General features: G+C 38.1%; 1 protein-coding gene across 1 annotated transcript in view; it reads right to left on the reverse strand.

The window, feature by feature from the left end:
* Positions 1-21752, reverse strand: part of SLC9A5 (solute carrier family 9 member A5) — a 2700532-nt gene that overhangs the window by 783043 nt on the left and 1895737 nt on the right. Inside the window, exon 9 of the mRNA XM_044081386.1 lies at positions 15363-15433. Coding sequence (XP_043937321.1) covers positions 15363-15433 — 71 coding nt within the window. The remainder of the gene's footprint in view (positions 1-15362; positions 15434-21752) is intronic.

The raw sequence follows: 21752 nt of genomic DNA on the forward strand, positions 1-21752 counted from the left end.
CATTAATTAATATCATGCACCCACAAGCATACACAAAATACACATTATACCATTAGGAAGAAACAATTTTCTCATGCAAGACAACTTAAGCTGGCCTACAGCATTTGCCCTCCATCATTTATCCCATTCTTCCATAGCTTCTACTTTGAGTTCTGGTAATCGCTTCACTCCATCCACTACCTTTTCTTAGAAAAAAAATGTAATGTTGCTACAAATGTTTTTTTCTACATACATATATTTTAGTTTAACTCATAACTTTTTTTGAATACAACAACTACATCTGTCAACAGATGCAAGGTACAGCATTGGGTGCATCCTTTGGACCCATGTATGCTAATTTGGTAATGGGTTTATCTGAGTTAGAGTTTCTTTACAAGTTAGAGTTTTTTAATAAGTATGTTGTTCTTTATAATAGATTTATTGATGATTTAATTTTTTTAATGTAAGGGTGGTGTATGGCTAGTGGATTCTTTTGTAGCTTCTCTTTAGGAAAACCATTTTGGCTTACAATTTGGTGTACAAAAAGGCATTTCTGTTGTTATTTTAGATTTGGAATTAAATATTGTTGATATGATTATTACAAAGATTCACAAAAAAATTTGATGATGGTACTCATTTTTTAGATAGCAACAGCTGCCCCCCCCACATATTTTAAAGGCTTTGTCTTATAATAAGTTACTCAGAATAAATAGGCTGTGTAATAACATTCAGTGTCTCAAGGAAGAGATTTTGCATTCTTGTACAGCCTTTAAACAAAGGGGATATAGCAATGAATTATTAATTCTTTGAATAAATTGTTTTGCTTGAGAAGGGTGCCACTACTGTGGTTAATGTTCCAGATGATTTGAAGTGTGTGAATAGATAGAGGAGTCACACAGGGAGTATTAGTGATACAAAGATATATTTTGTTTGTACTTAATATATTTATAGTGTTGAGTTAGTAAATATCTTAAGATACTACTAGCCATTCTTACATAAGAGGAAGTCTGGGATTAAGAATTTACCTGACTCTTTTACTATCTCCTATAAGAGAGCCAGAAATATAAAAGACACGGTTGTTCATAATTTGTTCTCTATGCCTACTGAACTTTTAACTATTCCTTTACAAAATTCAGGTACATTTCCCTGTGGTAAATGCTCTACATGTATTCATGTGGTTAGGGCTTTTGACAAAATAAATGGTATTTCTTTTCAGCCTAGGGCTATTTTCTCCTGTGTGCCTAAAGGAGTGGTTTACTGTCTCTCATGCCTTTGTGGTTTCTTCTATGTAGGAGAAACCAAAAGAATGTTTAAAATCAGAGTACAAGAGCATGTTAGAGACATTAAGAATCAAAATTTGGATAGCCCTGTGGCATCACATTTTCATGCAGTACACTTGGGGTCTTGTACCAGTTTAAAAGCATGTATTTTAGAACAAGTTTTGGTTAAGGATGATGTTGCACTTAAAAACAAACTGTTATATAAAGAAGCAGTCTGTATTTTAAAGTTTGGCACTTTGGTACCTTATGGTTTAAACAAAGAACTTGAGTGGAAGGCTTTTCTGCATTAAGTGTTAATTATTAATTTGTGTTTAATTGTTTTGTTAATTGATTAATGATGTGATATTTCTTATTTAAGTGTAGCTTCTGGTACTGTGATGTTAACTCTGTGAAAGGCTTGCTAGCCGAGTCCCTGGAATATTAAAGAATTTTGGATTTTGGTGCTGCGGTAGCATTGTCACCTCGCAGTAAGACGCTGTCCGGTTCGATTCTCAGCTAGAGTGTCTTCTGCGTGGAGACATGCGTGAATGGGCATACCTTCGTTGAAGGTTGTGCGTCAGGGCTGATAACTTGGCACGTACAAATCAACTACCAATCATTAGTGGACCGGAGTTCCGCTGTGGCGACCCCTAACTGGGAAAAGCCGAAAAGACACAACAACAATAACAACAATGCTTCAGCAGTTGATGTTTTTCGCTTTATCTGTGTTTTTTTTATTCTTTTCTAGGTGCCCTCTTTCCAGTGGAATTCCATCACCTTTGACAGAGTTCTCTAACACAGTGATATCATTCACCATCTCCTAATTTCAAAAAAAAAGATGATTTAGTCTCTGTTCAACTTATTCTGAGTTTCTATCATCTTTGCCACTTCTGTACTCTGCCACTTTTATTTTCCTGTCTATACTCTATAGAGTTAGGCACAGTATGTAATTACATATACATATATAGGCACACATACACTTGCGTATTACAGATTATATATAATTAGAGGTTAATTTTTCAAGTATGAAATGCTTTTCAAACCATAGCGGAAGGATTCACAAAAATGATGCATAAATACACCTCAAAAGATGAGGGACTTGATCATTTACAAATATCCAAATGTGCCAGTGCACAGCAAAGTAAATGTGGTGATGTAATATGGTGCTGAGAGGACAAAATTCTGTTAGGGATCACTGGTGCGACTTAAATATAGCTCAATGGCAGTATTTCTACATATAAATAAGTAAATAAAAATAAAACTTCAGTGTTTATCCAGCCTGATATTGCAATGAACGTTTAACTTTAGTACAGCAGTTCACCTGTAGAAGCTTCCCTCTAATTAAGGGGGAAGTTAAATTACTGTCTTGTAACCCCAGAAATTAGGCTTGTGGTCAGCTGCTAAGTTTGAAGAATCCCACCTCCAACCCCCTGTATTCAATACTGTGTCCTCTAGTGTCACTGCTACATTGCAGTTTCTCCTAAATAATAAACTCTGCAGGTTTCTTTATTTCTTCAAAAGGCTTATTACTATCATCCTTTTTTGGAATAAACAGCTTCCTGTTAAATATCACTGCATGATAGTATTCATTCTCCGAGGCATATGATGCCTCTATCACGGTTACTGTCCTCAACTTGTACTACTGGCACACTAAACGGGTGGTGCTGTTAATCTCCAGCAACCTGCTAGCAATCCAGAGTTTGCCACCATTTCAGAAGCATCAGTGCCATAACAAACTTTAAGAACATTACTACTCCATTTTATAAAGAAAATAGTAAGGCATGTGTATGTTAAATGAGCCCTAAAGTTACCACTAGCCAACACCGCTCAATGTTTTTAGATGGCAAATGAAATAACTCCAAGGCCCTTTTGCCCTCAAGCTTAACTGCAGAGCCACTTAAGAGACCTTCATACACTTATTTTTCCTTTGAATGTCTTCTTACTTTTTTGACTTTCAACATAAGTGTTTGCTTCCATATCAAGCTTATTAATGTAATTATTAAAATGTTAGCTTGCATGTGTTAACAGTCACCGGTTGAGTCTGCAGTGCAAATTTAAGGGCAAATAAGGAGTTACTATTTTATTCACTTCTTCATGACTGTATCCTGTTTTACTACCATATTGGAATCTGTTAAATAATTTTTCTCCCAACATTATCTGAACTGGCAGTTTTTAGTTTCCGCTGTAATGACCTTAAGTCTGATAGAAAATGATGTTTTGGATCAGCTTATGCACACAGTACAGTATACAAAATAAAATAAAAATAAATGAAAATGCACATCAATGTCATGTTTCCACATTGGAGAGAAGTAACTATTTATTTTCCTATGAGCCAATAGCTAAAGTTCAGCTAGTTATGCAATATCAAAAGATAAACTTATTCCAAAATGTTACTGCATGCATTTCCAAATTGCAGCATAGTAATAAATAAGAACATTTTTCATAGAGCTAATAAGTTCATTTAGCTCTGCAATACCAAAAGATAAACTTATCCCAGAACTATGTTACTTACATACATACAACTGCTTTGCTGGCACACTGACTCATTTAATATGTACTGGTCAGGAGAACTAAGACTGTTCACATAAGTTAAAAGATGATGCTATTACAGAGGACTGTAACCTTCTTTTTATGGAATGTATAAGATAGCCAAAGTCGACAGACTCATTTATCAGTACAGCTTAAATGATTAACAATCTATGCATCTTTTATTTCACACTTAATCTATTTATAACTAAATAGGAGAGAAGAAGCAAGACCGTTCATTGTCATTACAGTGTGACTGAAGGCTGATGGTGTGACCTCTGCTCCCTTTCCCTTCATCAGTATGACAGCATTCAAATCCCAGGACAGTGTGCCTCTGAAAGATAGTTCTAATTAGAAATGATCTTTTAAAGTACAAAAGATAACACTTTTAACCAGCTCCATTACTGTGAATCATCTTTCAAAGTTACACAAATGCATTCTCCCTAGAGTACAACTAAAATTAAGTTAATCTAATAAGAATAGTATTTCCCCCTCAGCAATATTTTTGGCAGCGTCAGGGGGAAAAGCAAACATTTCAAAGAACAGTGCCAAAGGACAGTTGGTTTTGTGACTGAATGAAGATTAAATAAATACTTAAGATACCCATTCAGTTATATGGGTCTTGTAGCTTAGTGAAATACAGCTTTCAAACATAGCAGATGTAAACTACTACCACTGCTGATTATGTCTTACATGTACTCGGATGAACAAGCATAATGAATATCTTCTGCAGTAGCCAAGCCAACTGTAAAATGTCATTATTTTGATTACTGTGAATCTTATTTGCTAGCTTTACTGTAATTTATATATTTGCTTTATTTACTTGAAGGGTATATAGTTTAATGGGTTAGATAATGGCCTTCAGAGGTAATTCTGCCTATACAGAATTCCTACTCATACTGCATACTGAGGAACTTTTGATTTCAGTCACTGTATTTTGTGAATGCCATGTGAATATAACTCCCAAGTACACAGAATTTAAAAGCTTTTCTTTGTAATCTTTAAAGTCGTTTGTTGCATGCACCTCCAATATGCTGTATATACTTGGTTCATAATTATAACTCCTAGTTACTGTGAACTTTGTCCTCTATAAACATTTGGTTCTTACTCTTATCAAATACCTTTGGTAAGGTTTCACACCTTTTTGTGGGTCACTCCTGTAAAGGAGTCACTCATGCAGAAGAACCACTTGGACAAAAAATAATTAGTTTGTGGCATCTGTTTAGAAAAAGCAAACCATTAATCATAGGTTCATAGGTGTATACCAGGCTAACAACCACTAAGGTCACTTATAAGCCAAGCACTGCAACCCTAGGCTTGGAACAGAAGCATTTCATGTGTCCAGCTGTCCTTGTGTACCAAATGCATGCTTTACTAGTTCATGTAGAAAATATGACACCACCTCCCTTCCTCATAATGCCTCTCTTTCATTAGCCCTTCTCATTCTACCACCACTCAGCTTAATTAATATCAACCCTCACCCAATCCTTTTCATCTACTGTCTTCCTTTAATTACCTGCAACACTCCAGTCCACATCTTCATCTAACTGCTTCCTTCTGTTTCCAAACACACACACACACACACACACACACACACACACACACACACACACACACACACACAGACACAGCTTGTTCCTCTTTCTATACACTAATCTCTCCATCTCATTCTTTGAAATTTTTCCTTATGAATATATAAATCACCATTACTATTACCAAACTATGCTTATGCTATTTGGATTTAATCTATTATTGTAATTTAGAACAATTGTTATTAACTATATTAACATGTGTTTACAAATTTGGAATGTTTTTTTAGTGCTATACTCTCCAAATCTATACGTATGCTTTCTCAACCTTTTCTTTGTATTCTGCTCAACTACGGAGATGTGTTGACCTGGGCTATGCATCAAATTGGTAAGTTGTGATCTGTGCATCATCCCAGTAACCAAGCTTAACCAACCAAATACAAATAATAAATAAATAGACTAACATGAATACTCCAAACTCATAGATATTAAAGAAAATAAGAAAGAAATAGAATGTACAACCATGCAAAACATCTGTGGTTATCTGAAGGTGTCTACTGTTAGTGAAACACAACAGTAATGAAATCTCAAAAGTCCTGTTTGTAAGACAATCTTAATAGATCAGACTTCACATACTGCAGAAAATCATGTGGTGTGTGTGTGTGTGTGTGTGTGTGTGTGTGTGTGTGTATATATATATATATATATATATATATATATATATATATATATATATTTATATACGCATTTCTACCTGAAACGTTTTTTGAATTGCAGCAGTTACTATACTCTTGTAACTGAAAATTGTGTGACACTTCTCAACACCACACCAAAACAGTACCTTGCAACCAGGACTACACACCACTCACAGAATCAACGTGCACACAAATGACAAAAAACATGCAAAAGTCCAGAACACTGGAAGTAAAAAACTGCACTCCAACTAAAATAAAACAACATTTAATGAAAATAGAGAAAATAAATATAAAATGGGGTGGGTTTGCACTTATCATATCTGACGGGTAATATGATACTGTTGCTTTAAATTTTTGAAAAGTTTAACCAAGTTTATCACTTCTTTTTCAAAGGTTATATAAGGAAGTGATGTTTTAACTGTTTTTTTATCTCTAATGAAATTCTGTAATAATTTATCAGGATGAAAGTGCTTAGAAATTTTCATTAACCATTTTTTTTTAATTTTAGGTGCAGTGCTGTTTTTTACTCCTAGTGTCTGGACTTTTGTATGATTTTTGTCATTTGTGTGAATGCTGATTTTGAATAACAGCTGTCACCCAAAGGGCATTTTTGCTTTTTTCATTGCATTTGTGAAACTAACCTTCCATTCTCAGACATCATACTCACCTTAAAACCACAGCCAAACATTTCTTATTATCAAGCCCCTTGTAGTATCTGCTGTAAATTTGTGGGATATTCTTTGCTGTACACTATGAGCAACTTACTATACATCACTTCACTGTCAGGTCTGTTGATTAAGAAGAATTTGAAAGCACACGTTTTTGTAGGGGACTGTGGTAACACATTCCTGATCAATAAGCATACTAACTGTAATGCTGAGCCAAAATGAGTAATAAGGAATACATTTAGCTCATATTCTAAAAGTGGATATAACCAAGAAGGCAGTATGTTTAGAGACTGGGAGTCCTGGGGCATAGCCTCAGCAATGCGGTGTTCAGGGATACAGCCACCCTGCAAAAATACTTTAATCAAGACTCCATTTACTACCACTTTATGGCAGTTATATGGGATGGCATGACACCCTGTTAGTAAGCTGGGCATTAGGAAATCAGGCATAAACTGTACTAAGCCAATATATGTCAAATAAATCAGGTTCTAGAACTAACCCATTTTGGATAGCACTAGCTATATTCACGGGCAGGCTTTCTGCATTTACTACTAACTCAGGGAACCCCCCCTCCAAATTCTCATACTCAAGTGTACTAACCTACCTTCTACAATTCACTTGAGTCAAAAAAAGTCTTTTACAGACAACTTCAGTGACCCCAGTCATAAAAAAGTAAAACCTATGCTAACCAAATGACCAATATTCCTTGTATGTCTTCTTACTCTGTAGAAAGTCTTATCAATATTTTCCCTGTAGATATCTCAAATTAAATAACCCGAATTTAATAAGGTTTCTTCTAAATCCATTGTTTTCTACAAAAAGGTAGGGTAACTGTAATAAAAATTAGACTTTGCAACTATTGTTTCCTCTGCAGAATTTCACGACAGCAAGGGTTTTTTTGCCAAGTGAAATTCAGGTTATGGCTGAAGCACTATGGTGCCACCAGCTGGTCGTAAGTGGTACTAGTCCACTTTGTGACACTTGGCTAAAGGTTCTTTGAAATACTAGAAGCCTTAGGGATTTCCCACTGTGTTAAATAGCATTTCTGCTTTGATTCACAGCATTCTCTCCCCTGTCCCCCACCTTTCAAAAAAGAGAGAAGCAGCTGCTGTCATTCATCTTGCTGATATCGATAAACTAATGTTTTGGTGCAGGCCCTTTCTGCAGTGTGAAATTGTCTGTTTTATATTTAAAGTGGAAGGTTAAGTGAGCAAAAAATATCTAGTCCATTTAAATAGTAAGCATCACATGTACAGCTTTCAGGGCATTACATAATGTCAAGTAAAACATGCACAAAGCACACAGCTTGTGGTTTAATAAATGAAAATATGCCATAGGAAAGGACTGGTGGTGTTTTTCTTTTTCACTCTCAAGGACAGTGAATAATGATATATGAGAATATTCCTATATTCTTAAAGGAATGACATTAGATTGACTAAAATATGTCTGGCCATCATGGGATCCTCTGAGAATGTTAACAAGGTACTACAAACATCAGAATGAAATTATATTCTAAGGCATACATAGGAGGTGATAGATGATGTGCCTCCTCAGGAAAAAGAACCGAGTTACATTCTTATGATGTCAACCCCTCCCCTTTATCTTACCCTCTACACATGGTTTTGCTAATCTGCAATACAGTGACATTTAAACAGCTGCAGCTCTAAACTTTTAATGTGCAGTTTAACAAGATTTTGATTATCAGCTTTGACAGATTGAAAATGTGTTTTTATATGGCCTACACTGAGGCTCTGAGCTAACATTCTTTGAGTAGTACCTTAATGATTAGCATGCAGTGCATAGTGTAGCTTGTACTTCACGTTTTTAGCATGTTGTCCATTATGATGCTGAATATGGTTCTCTAATATATTTAATGTTTTTAATTTCAACAAAGTTCTACTGTGCTACATACAACTCTCTAGCCTTTAAATCTTAGTGTTATGTTGGTTGGGCGTGACCACTTGGTGTTCCTCTTTACAAGCAGCAACACCCTGAAGAAGGGCTCATGCCAGCTTAAGAGCCTGAATAACTGCAAAACCTTTGCCAGTCCAATAAAAGACATTACATGACATCTGTGGTCCAGTGTCCTTGTGTTTTCTGCTAGTGGACCAACATGGCTTTTCTTATTTTTTTTTTCTTTGCAAGCAGATGTTTTCTTATTTCAGGCCTACTTCCTGCAAGCATCTATAAGTTTTTCTTTTTCACCGGAAACTCATGACCTTAGTCTGTACTGTATAATATGCCTGTCTTTGATGGACTAATCTGGTCAAACTGTAATTTAAATACAGAGCCTTGTGATTTATTCAACAATGAATTTATGGGGAGTTGTTTGTTGGATAACTGTGCTACATTCTATGCATATCAACTTCCCAAAATGATTAATGCAGCTCAGAAATTACTGAAACAGTTTTCAGATATAACTTTCAACACTTATTAGTTTATTTTGGCAATCTTACATGCATACCTTTCTCAACCATAACCAAAAATATTCTTGTAGCCACATCTAACACGGGCAGCCACAAAATATTATATGCTGGAAGTGAAATATAAACACAAGTTCCTTGGCAAACCACAACTTTAGCTTGTTCATGATTAAGCTGAATAATATTTTAGTAACTGTCAACAGCAATTAAAATGCATTTCCTCCATCATTACATTATCTACCACATCATACTTACCATGGAATAAGTGCAGAAATCTAGACTGTTAGAAACTGCACAGTAAGAGGTGTAAAAGTTTTTATTTGATGAGCAAGTAAAATTTTGCACTCATGTTTTTCACTCTTTGGAAAAGTCTGGGATAAGAGTGGATTTCATTTTTATGTTTTATCAGTATGACCTGTAATCAGTTGACAATGAACTGCTGTAAGCTGACAAAGCAATCTTTATTTCCTCTTAACATATACTGCAAAATTAGCCTTACTCAAGTCTGCTAGTTTTTGAGTAACCAGTTTAGCCACTATGTTGAAAAAGAAGTTGTGTACTTACCACAATGTTCCATCTGTGTTATCCATTTTCATTCTTCCTCAACCTGTCGGTTTCAGATCCAACCCACAGATCTGACTCATCAGCTTTCCAAAGGTTAGGTTCTGAAGCTTGAGCTCCTCCACTACCCATAATGCCTCATTCTCCCAGATTACTTCAGATCGAGTTTGCTGCTAACATATTTTCAAAGTATATAGATATATACAATAATGTATGTAATATCAGAAAGGCACTAAAAGAGGTAGAGCAAAGATCAGGAGCTCAATGAGGAATAATGGTTCCTATTAGCATATCCATCAGGTCCTTCATAAAATGGACAGGGGGAAGGAGAGTGGGGAAGGAGCGTGAGTTTGCCCTGATGGATGAGACAGTAAATCTGGATGTGGTTCCAGTGTCCACGGAGGGCAAATCAGATGAGACCAAGGGAAGGTGAACCAGATTTGTCAAGGCCAAAAGGGAGCAATGAGGATCACTTTGCCTGAATGCTTTCTGAAGAAATTTGGGGATCAAGGGAAGAGGTTAGAAAGCATAAATTAGACTAGGAGGCCAAGCATGGGGTACAGCATCTCTGGGTGACAGTCCCTGAGGGGGAATCAAGGTGAAGAACCTGCTACCTTTTCTTGTTGTGGGGAGATGCAAAGAGATTGCAGCAAGGTTGACCTCATTTGTGGAAAACCATGTTCACCACTGACTGATTCAGTGACTACTTGTGAAGCATCAGTAAGACTCTTATAAGCCTGTCTTCTAAGATGTCACACTCTCCCAGATTGTGCATTGCAGTCAGAAGGGGGCTGGTAGAGATCTCCCACTGCTACACTCTCATTGCTTTTTAACACATGGGGTAGAATCTGGTTCCCCTTGTTTGTTGATGTACCATACTACTGACATATTGCCCATTTGTATCGCAATAGTCCCTACAGGAAGAAAACTGTGAAGTGCCTGCAATGCCAGAAAGACCGCCCTCATCTCCAGGAAACCGATATGCAGGTTGGTCTCCTGTGATGTCCATGAGTCTTGGACCATCTGACCCAGGAAAAGCTCCCCATCATACACCAACTGGGAGGTGTCTGTGGTCAACATGGCATTTTTTTTGGGGGGGAGAACAAAGGTGTGTCCTTGTTGGATCTCCGAGGAGTGGAGCCACCAGAGGAGAGAACCTTTGCATACTCATGATAGTTTGATTGGTACCTTAGAGGGTGTTGGTGTAATGACCATTGGACTGCTAAGGTCCATTGCAGAATTCTCATATGTAGATGTGTTGTTGGTAACAGGGTTATGATAGCAGCCATGGTGCCCAAGACTTTGAGTACTAATTTTGCTGGAGGAGCTGGAATTGTTAAAAATCTGTCTGATATGTAGTCTTAGGGTTAAAATCCTGTCTGGAGGTAGATAGGTCAAGGTTTTGGTTGCATCCAGACATGCTACTATGCAATATATGTTCTAAACAGGTTGTAACTGAGATTTTTGCATGTTGATGGTTGTACCTAAAGTAGGAGCTAATTGTAACAGATAGTCCCTAGCTTGGGTGAGTAAATGCCTGGCTAGAGCAGTTAGGAGCCAGTTTTCTAGGAAAGGCAACATGTGGAATCCCTGCAGTCTTAGATAAGCTGCAACTACCACCATGCAATTGGTGAACACCCCGAGGTCTGTGGTCAGACCAAAAGGAAGCGCTCTAAATTGAAAATGTCTGGCTCCCAGCCTGAAGTGTAGGTACCTTCTGGAGTGTCTGTCCATCTTGATGTGGTAGTACGCATTCTTCAGGTCTATTGAGCACATCTAGTCATCCATTTTCATAAGAGGTAAAATGGACTGGACCATGACCATCCTGAACTTTGAGTTCTTTACTGACTTGTTCAGGGTGTCAGATCCAAGATGGGCCTGAAGTCCTCTGACTTTTTGGTACTTAAAAGAATCTTGAGTAAATACCTGATCTGGAGGGACCTCCTGGATGACTCTTTTTTTGGAGCAGCTTTGAGATCTCCAATGCTGCTGCCTCTCTCTCATTGGGTGGGACATCCAGGAGAGGGCTCTTTGGTTTGGGGAGTTTTTAAAATGGAATGGAGTACTCTCTTGATACGATCCTTTGCACCTACTGGTCATTTGTGATGGCTGGCCAGGCTTCTTGGTGCAAAGGATAAGCACCCCCTACTGCCTCAAGAGAAGAACAGTCGGGCACCCTTTCAGTTGTGCTGAAAAGGTCTGTCCAAGAAAGAATCTCGAGACCTTTGATTTTGGGGAGCCCCTCTGCCACATGGGTCACATCTACAATTGTAACTGTTTCCTCCTCTGCCTCTGGGGAAAAATCTCCCCGAGATTCCCAAAAAAGACTCTGAAATTTCTTTCACACTGATTCCTGGAGAAGGATATTTGTGGGGGTAGAAAATGGATTCTAATGTCAGAGAGAGTCTTTCCATCTTTCTCGCTATGGGAGACTGTGCCTCTAACAGTGGGGCCAAACAAAGATGATTAGTCCAAAGTAGCATTAACAAAAGATATCTTGAAAGGTTCTGCAAAGTCACACAGTCACATCCAAGCATGTCGCTTAATGGCAATGCTGGAACCAGTGGCCCTTAAGCTACCCTCTGCCGCATGGGAGGTTAACCTCATAGGCACATTGGAAACTGACTGTAGAGTCACCATTCTGGAGGGAAAGGACTTCCTTTCCTTATCAGACATGAACTCTGGGACAAGCTAGACATTTCTTTGATTAAATCCCTCTCTAGCCTAGTAAAAAGAAAAGTTAGTTTAAGGCTTGTAAATTGAAGGCAGATGAGGTGAAAACTCTCTTGCTAAATCTGTCCATGGCTCTAGACTCCCTGTTAGGGGGATGGACAGTGGAAATTTCCTGGGCCAGCTCCTTCTTGGTGGCTGCCGCAACAACAATGGCATGTACTGGGATCCCTTTGGTCCAATGGGGTTGGTCAGAGGGGGCACAAGGACTCTTGTCTGCACATTTAGGGATAGGTTCTACAGTGTCCAGGTCCTTCTAATCCCTGATTGATACCAGGTCGATAAGTGCATCAGCAGGGGGGACACCTAAGATGTAGATGAGCCAGACCCAAAAGTCTCCAAGAACACAGTTTCCTCGGGGGTAGGGTTTTGGGAAGACTAGCCACCTTTTTGTAGCAAGATTTCCAAGATGTCTGTGAAAAAGACATCCTCAGGTGGAGATCTGGGGGACCTTTCCCCTTCCTCAAAATCGGTATCTTATGTAATGGATTCTTCTGTGGAATCTAGGTGCCTCCTTTTACACCTTCTCTTTTAGGGTATTTCCTTGTTGGAATGTTCCAGGGAGGCATCAGGAGAGATCTGGGGTTCCAAGGGTGAAAGTACCTGAAGGCTTTGCTGGGCCTGCTGTCTCAAGGGTGGCAGTGGTAAGGTCTCAGAAACAGTATCCATGGGGATGAGGAGAGGATCAGAAAGAGTGGGAGCTGAGGATCTCCTGGGCATGGAGAGAACCCTCTCCACCACCTCGAAAGTAGAAGGGACCAGGGGAAACTGAATACCATCCCCCTGGAGCCGAAGCTACTGGAGCAGAGTATCCCCAAGCCCACTCCCCTGGCCCTTTACTCCAAGAGGGGAAGTGATGACTTTGAAAACTTTGGAGTCAAGGTCATCCCCTTGGAGCCAACATCGAGGCTTCAGCTCCAAAAGCTGCTCTGCCCTGACATGCTCAGGGCCAAGTTAGTCAGGGAAGCTATCATGGCTGAAGATAGAATCACTATCAGCTCCGACACCTCTACTCTCAGGGACTTCAGATCTGAGGACTCTGAAGCAGGAGTTTGGATCAGAGAAAGAGCTAATGATCTGAAAGGTGATTGTCTGCCTACGGATCCGATAAGGGATGAAGCTGGCAAGATCCCCATCTGGATCTGTGTCTGAAGGAATTGCTTCATTAGTCTGTCCACCTCTGATTCAGAAAGGCTATAGGAGGACCTGACAGAGGATGCTGTAGAAGGTGGCCTGGATATAATCTTGGGGAACTCTCTTTAAGGGGAGACCCTGTAGTTGGAGGAGGAGGCTTCAAAGGCAGGGGAGCTTGGAGATGAAAAGATGATTGTACAGACTTACTTGGATGTGAGGGTTTTGGATCCTACACCCTTGGAGCCTTGGCTGGGGGCTCATCAGGATATCTCTCATCTGTACAGCTTTTCACATAATGTCCAGATTTTGTGCCTCATATTTTTGGTCTGTTTTTCATAAAATTGTGGTTTTCTGGCAAATTAGTGGCAAATTATTAAAGATTGAAGTTAGAAAAGAATGACAGACATTTGAGTTTCAGACTTCATACCCTTCAGAAAATTCATGCTAATGCAAAACCTGCTATTCTATGAACTTTCTAAGTTTGTAAGAGCATTATTTAAAAATTGCACCAATTTTGGTCCTTTGTCCCACATTTATTTATGGCTTTGTCCAGAGTTTTAGCTCTAAGAGGTTGAGAGGTATGCTTATCAGAAGGGGAAGAGGCTGACTTTCCTGGGGAACGTTTACTGCGATCCTGTTCATCTCTATACTTTTTTGAAGGGAGTTGAGCCCCTGATGTGGAAGAACCTGCAGACAGGACCAAAGGAGGTAGGAGGCCCTTCAGAATAAGTTTTATTTTTTCTGACGGCCAGTGCTCTCTGGTGAAACCCCTACAAATAAAGCAGGAGGCTTCAAGGTGAGCAGGGCCGAGACAATATATGCTCTCCGTGTGGCATCAGATAAGGGGATCTTGTGCCCACAGGAAGTTCATTTTTTTTAAATCCTAAAGGCTTATCAGACATTCTTTTAAAGTTAAGTAGGAAAGGAGAGAGGAAAGGAAAATTACTCCCACTAAAGAGAATGGCCAGTGATCACTATTTAAAAAGGAAAAAATGTGAAGACTTCTTTTTTTATAGAAAAACAAGGGTAGGAGATAAGAAGGAAGTAGTAGAGTAAAAAGAATAACAAGGAAGAATTTATGGACTTAACTGTCAATATCCAATGGAGCTCAAGCAAGCGGATCATGATGCTTTTCCTATGAGCGGCAAATGAGATCTGAGATAATCTGGGGGATTGAGGCATTATGGGTAAAGGAGGACCTCGGGCATCGGAGCCTAAGCTTTAGAAAGCAGCCGAGTTGGATCCGAAGGTTGGATCCGAAGCCCAGAGATTGAGGAGTGAATGAAAATGACAACATCAGATCTGATAGAATTAGCAGCTCATTGCCACATGAATTGTTTACTGCATTAAGACTAGCCTAGATAAGTAATTCTGTATTTAAAAAATAGACACTTGTTTTCATACGTGAATATGAAACCACATGCCATTTGTAAGAGCCTATTAACTGTAATGTATTTTCCTCCTTTATACATGCTTAGTCTTCCTTCAGAAAAACAGGATTACAGGCTGATGGACATCTTCCTTTTTATTCAATACCATGCTAGAGCCCTACTAAAATGCAAGGATCCGAGGTAACCCGGCAGACAGCAATGCTACCTGAAGCCTCTCTGCAATTCTCAATGATCTTTCGCAGGTGAGGAAGTAAACCTTTGGTCAAAAGTTTCCATCCTGCTCTGTTAAAATTACTCACTTGCAGCTTGAATTAACATAACTATAGGTATTATGATGTTGGGGAGTTGCACATTTGTCAGTGTAGGAGAAGATGAAGAATATATGCAATAAAACAGATGTAAAATAATGAACACTGCTTGCTGTGCAAAATGAATACATTTTCCCCATTTTGTTACATGCCACTCACTTGTCTCTCCAGTAATGGTACCCATGGTGACCAGCAATATCTTCCACAGCTGCAAGAATGTGGTCAAAGGCCTAGAACGAAAAGAGAAAGTACACAAATAAGGTCACATTCCTATGCGTCAGCTTGCTGTAACAGCTGTCTGCATCTCACACATACAGAAGAAAAACGATCCATGCTGCATTTGTTAAGAAGGCTAAATAGGAAATAGCAATGAAAGACAATTGGCTACATTTCTAATAAATCAATGAGGCAGCACTGGTTAGCAGGAGTCATCACATTTCAGATATTCAGACTTGTTGGTACCTACATCAACTGCTGTGCTGTTAAAGTTTAAATAGTAAATTTCATTTTTCTCCACCAACACATTTACTTTTCATTTACCTAACTTTTTCTTTGTATCCTCCAAAAGTTGTGCAAATCCAGAAAGCAGTCTGCCTTTATCCAGATGTCACTTTTCAGACTTTCCCAACTATAACCCACATTATATTCCAAACAATAGAAATTCATATCTCATGCTCAACTTCAGTGCTATTCTGTTAGAATACCTTTATAACCTACACTAAAGGCATTGTTGCTAACCGAAGTCAACATTTCCAAGACTGTTAACTTATGTCAATTGCATCACTAAACACAATAATACTGTTTTGTGTACACAGATGAAGCAGTATACACAACTCAGTATGAAAAATCTAGTGCGCAAGTACCAAAACACAGTGCAAATTCAGTAGTGTTGTTTGATAGTGTAACCGATAATCCTGACATCTTATAATTAAATATTTTTCACATTTATAGCATATGGCAGTGCTGTGCAATATAAATAATAACAAAGGACCACTGAAGGATACATCTCAATGTAGCCAGGCAACCTAGGGGACTCTTTCAAGGTCAGTTTAATTTATTTTTCTTTTTGATAACTGTGACAATGAGTGAGAAGGTCTCTGAAAAACCAATCAGTAAAAACAAAATGAAAACTCCAGCAAAGCTAGTACTTCCAATAAGTGACCTCTCAAATCTCTTGTGTCAGAGGCACATGGGATATATGCAAGTGATCCTTATGAGCATCAGGTATTTCAACTAATTGGCAATTCTGAATGCCCATGACTTGTTTCGTCATTTTAATGGACAATGTCAGGCCAATAAAGCCAAACCCCACTAGCTGGGGAAATGCATATTTCGGCCTTATTATGACCTCATCGGCACAACACAAGCATAGCGTTTGACTAAACATTAGAAACACAGGGCTGTTATACCCAGCTGATGTCCATTACCATTAGGGTCACTGCAAAAATATCCCAAACAACAAACTAAAACAATGAGTGAGAAGGTCACTGAAAAAACAATCAGTAAAAACAAAATGAAAACTCAAGCAAAGCTTGAACTTCCAATAAGTGACCTCCCAAACCGCTTGTGTCAGAGGCACACGGGATATATTCAAATGATCTTTATGAACATCAGGTGTTTCAGCTAATTGGCAATTCTGAATGCCCATGACTTGTTTTTCAGTGACCTTCTCACTCATTGTTTTAGTTTGCTGTTTGGGATATTTTTGGAGTGAACCTAATGATAATGGACATCAGCTGGGTATAACAGCCCTGTGTTTCTAATGCTTAGTCAAACACTCTCCTTGTGCTGTGCTGATGAGGTAATAACAAAGCCGAAATATGCATATCAACAGCTAGTGGGGTTTGGCTTTATTGGCCTGAAATTGTCCATTAAAATGATGAAACAAGTCATTGGCATTCAGAATTGCCAATTAGCTGAAACACCTGATGTTCATAAGGATCATGTGCATATATCCCATGTGCCTCTGACACAAGAGGTTTGGGAGGTCACTTATTGGAAGTTCTGGCTTTGCTGGAGTTTTCATTTTGTTTTTTTGATAACTGTGGGAATAGCCCCCCAAAAAAGGCAACATAACATATCTCAGACAAAAGAAATAAATATCAAAGTTAAACATACCATCTTGTAGTTTAAATTAATTCCACATCTGTTATTTACAAATAAAACAAAAACTCTCAAAGAATGTTTTATAAACTTATTTAAAACTTGGACTACTGAAAACATCACTGAACATTAGATACATGTTCCCTTTTATGGTGGTAGAACAAGTTTATGCTTTTAAAGCACATACCATTTTCTAATGATAAAGGGACAGACTTAAAATAAATAAAGCAATAATGGGTTTATCTTAAATGATGCATACAGCAAAGATGAAAATGTTAACAAATGTCTAACTTTTGTAAATCAAAAACATTAATAACTGAATAAATATCCAAACGGAAATCTAAAAAGGACAAATACAACTCCATAAACTGAACTCTATCTGTGACTAGACTATGTGAGCAAACTACATAACATAGCACTGGGAAATGTTTATAAATGGTCCTTACCACATCCAATATATAGTAAGAAAAGGAATAACTTTATCTAAAATAAGTGCATTATCTTGTGCTACTAACAAAATCTGATCTTCTTACAAAGAAAAAAAAAGTAAAAGTACTCCTCGGAGCTTGAAGTCTATGATTCTGAGTTATTCAAGATAATTTACATATCTCTAACCACCATCAAATTGGCATCAAGTCAATTTACAGTCCCTCTTAAGATAAATCAAAGCCACAGCTCAATAAAACAGACGACAGCAAAGACCATATATGATTACAAAATTTTGGAAAGGTACTGTTGTGAGCACCATATATCAATGGCCCTAAAATATATCCCCTAAATGAAATATAAAGGATCGTGGCTGAGAATGAATCGACAGCTAGCTAAAGAGTTTTAACCATGGTAGAGAAGGGGCCTAAACAAACTAAGAAACCAAAGCCCTGGACAAATTAAAAAGAATGTTAAGAAAGAAAAACAAACTGTGATCCAAGGTCTCATAAATATACAGAGTAATCTTAAATGCAGTCATATATAAGTAACATTATCAAACCTAAATCTATTGTGTAATTCCTCATCTGTAAACAAATTGAAATTTTCATGTAATATCTCAGTGGATTAAACTGCAAGAGTAACCACTGAAAGCTCTTGATTATTTGCTGCATATGTTTTTTGTGTGTCCCCCCCCCTCTTCCAGATACCTTAACCATCAAGCCAACTCCTATTATATTACAGTCCATTTGTTTCCCAAGTCCTATACGGCAAGACCTGTCATCTCAGCAGATACTGGGAAATTTGGTGCTCTGGCATCATGGCAATAACAGCATTTTTCATTAATGGCCTAACTCTTCCTCTTGGGTGGTTATGTGGGTACTACATCACCACAGAACCAGTTGTGCCCATGTGTCAGTTTACAATGTGCTCTTGTCCATATGACAGACAACGGCTACTGCCAATGATTTGAGTGGCCATGCACACAACATCCCTGCTTTGATCCTGCACTGCAACTCCTTTCCTGCCTTCCAAAGATTATGTCGAGAGCAGTAGTCTGGACCGGCAAGCCCCTTCCAGGATGCATTAGTCCTCTTTCCAACAGGATAGGGCCTATGCATTTCCTTATTTGGGAATTTCATCTGGAATCAGGGTGATACCATTCTGGCAGCCATGTGGGTGCTTTAAGCTCTCTCTTTGTCATCCAGGGAATGAAGGCATTTGTAAAGGCCTAACTCCACCTCTATGTGGGGAGATGGATGATCCAAAGAAAGGCCTTCCAATTTCCTTTCTATGCAAATGCACACTTCCTCAGACCCATGTTAAATGCTACCCACAGTAGGGGGCTTGGTGAGCCTAATGCCCATTCCTAGATCATATATTTGTGTTGCTACCCCTACTACTAGGGACTTTGGCAGTAGACAGCTGTCTCCACCCTGCCCTTCCCCCAGGATGGGCATACCCATCCTACTTCGTTGGCTCTATAAGGTACAGAAGGTTCTAACTGAACTTGGGATGCCCAGTCCACACTCAGAGTTTTATCCTTCTACACTACTAGAGCTGACTATTCTCTGTGTATTTTTTACATGAATGACTTTTGAAAGGAGATTCCAAGACTTCAGAGAATAACATACTTTAGGTATGAAAGCAGATTGTGTCTGAGTTCTTAAATCCAAAGATTAAAAAAATAGGACACAAAGGATTTTTTTGTCCTCAGTTCTCCTCCTCTAGAGCAATGCAAGATTTGCGATGCAGGTACATATGTTGAATGGTTGCTTATACTCTTGTGGATAAATACTTTGCACCTGTTAGATCAGGAATTCAAAAACACGTTGCAACTTAATTCCACAGCTTAAAACTAAACTCAGGTTAAGCGCTTTCATCTCTATCATTGAAAGACTTCATCAAAACTACACATCCAAAGGATAAGTACACTTAAATAGTAAGCAGTCACATAACACAATAAAAGACAAATAAGAATTTAAAGACCCATGCACCATAAAACCAACACAAACAATTGTTCTACAAATGGTGTGGTATATGCTGCATTGTCTGACACACATAAGTGTTTATATAGGAAAGGCCGAATGCACCCTTTGATAGCACATTACAGAACATTTGTATGACATTATAAGGGCTTGTTTAAAAAAAAATTAATTGTACAAACATTCAATTGTCTTTGCTGGTTTTAAGTAATTTTTATTTATGCTTTTTAGAAAAGATTGATAGACACCCTAGGGGTGACCATTGCAGTGTGAAGCTTGAGTATGCTGAGCTTTTATGGCAGTTAAAAACTTATGCCAAACCAGGAATAAATAAAAGTGTTTCATTTACTACTTTATTTAAACTGTGTACAGTTAGGCTGTAATTTAAATTTGTTTATGTAACTATGGTGTATGCATTTTTAAACTTTTAACTGTGCTTTATTAATCATGTGACTCTTTGCTATTTAAGTGCACCTACAATCTGGATGTGTAGTTCTGATGAAGTATCTTATTGAGAGAGATGAAAGCACTTGAGTTTTGTTGAAATCGTGTGTTTTTTGTACCCATGAAATTGTGCTGAAATGTGTTTTTGGATTCTTGGTTTGTGGTCTGCTACTTTTTTACCTTTTTCTGAATTCTAGAGCTCTTGCACCAGTTAGCCTCTAGCTTTGACAGCTGAAGTGGTGGATTGTTTTTTTCACATGAAAAAATGGAGCTGATATCTTACTGTTTAATTCCCATTCTTGCCAGTCTTTCAGATGGTTGATCTCCATCTGCGCCAGTGGCCTGCTTCCATTTTAGACTATAATCTTGAATAAAGAATGCTCAAACTAGAAAGGGAAACAAACCTGAAAGACTAAAAAAGAGGAATCTGCAGAAGTCTGCTAATATGCCGAGAAAGCTCATTAAGAATTCCCCTTGCACATACATTCAAGACCATAGGCAACAGGAGTGCTCTAAGACATGCACATTGCTTGCAGTTTTTCAGAATAACACTACTCTTTCGATTTCCTTCTATCCATACAGTCCACAGAATTATTCTTTCTACTGTATTCGGTACTGCCCCATACAATTCAACATATCTAAATTCACCTGAACTTTGATAATCACTATGACAGTGCAAATTGCTCCTTCCATTATCAGCAAACTGCGGAACAGTGTTCTCCACTGTTATGTATGGAACATAAAACTCCAAACACCTTAAAATGTTTACATGACTTTAAGAAATTTCATCTTCACCAGAATCAGCAGGTGCAAAATAAATTCTGTCTTCTGCACCTTCAGGATGCTGTCAGGAATTAGCTTGACATCTAAAACTTTCCCAGACTACCTGGCCACTCCTCTTTTACCCACAATTCTGTATGACTACTGACCCTTCTACAAATCTCTTTTGCTACAAGCAAAATGCAATTGTATCTGGAAATGGCTGTAGGCTACTAGTTTTATTTTTTGTGTAGTGGGTATACATTGAGTGTCTTTCTATAGATTTATCTTTAATTATTTTAGTCCATTCTCCAGTGGCTCCAGCTACCAAATATTTCCTCTCAGGGTCAGCGTTTGTATTCATTTTAATTTTCCCTTGGTATTATTATCATTTTTATTTTCCTTGTGGATTTTTTTCTGAAAGTGTGAATGTGTCTCCTGACAAGATTATATTTAAAGAGGAACAAAAATTAAGTAGGCAGATGAAGTACTGTCTATGAGTCAGATGAATGTAAAGCTACAACTGAGAATGAAGTCTGAAAAGAGATAATCCGACAGACCATGTCAGAGGAACTAATTTAATTTTGCATACTTGTGCCCATGAAATATAACATAAAACGAAAGTAAAACATAAATTATCTAAGTTTAATATTTTTACAGCTTGAAAGTTGAAACTTTTGTCTTTCAAAGTACGCTCTCAACCTCCCTGTCAACTTTGACCAGTTCCAGGCTGAACACAGAACTCTAAATGCACATTGAACAGCAACCCATTAAAACTCACAACAACACTGCAGAAATACAGAACATTGAGGTTATGTACTTGTTGTCCTAG

This window comes from Protopterus annectens, chromosome 8.part0, assembly GCF_019279795.1.
Source record: "Protopterus annectens isolate FY-2018-M chromosome 8.part0, PAN1.0, whole genome shotgun sequence".
In the NCBI taxonomy this organism is placed as follows: domain Eukaryota; kingdom Metazoa; phylum Chordata; order Ceratodontiformes; family Protopteridae; genus Protopterus; species Protopterus annectens.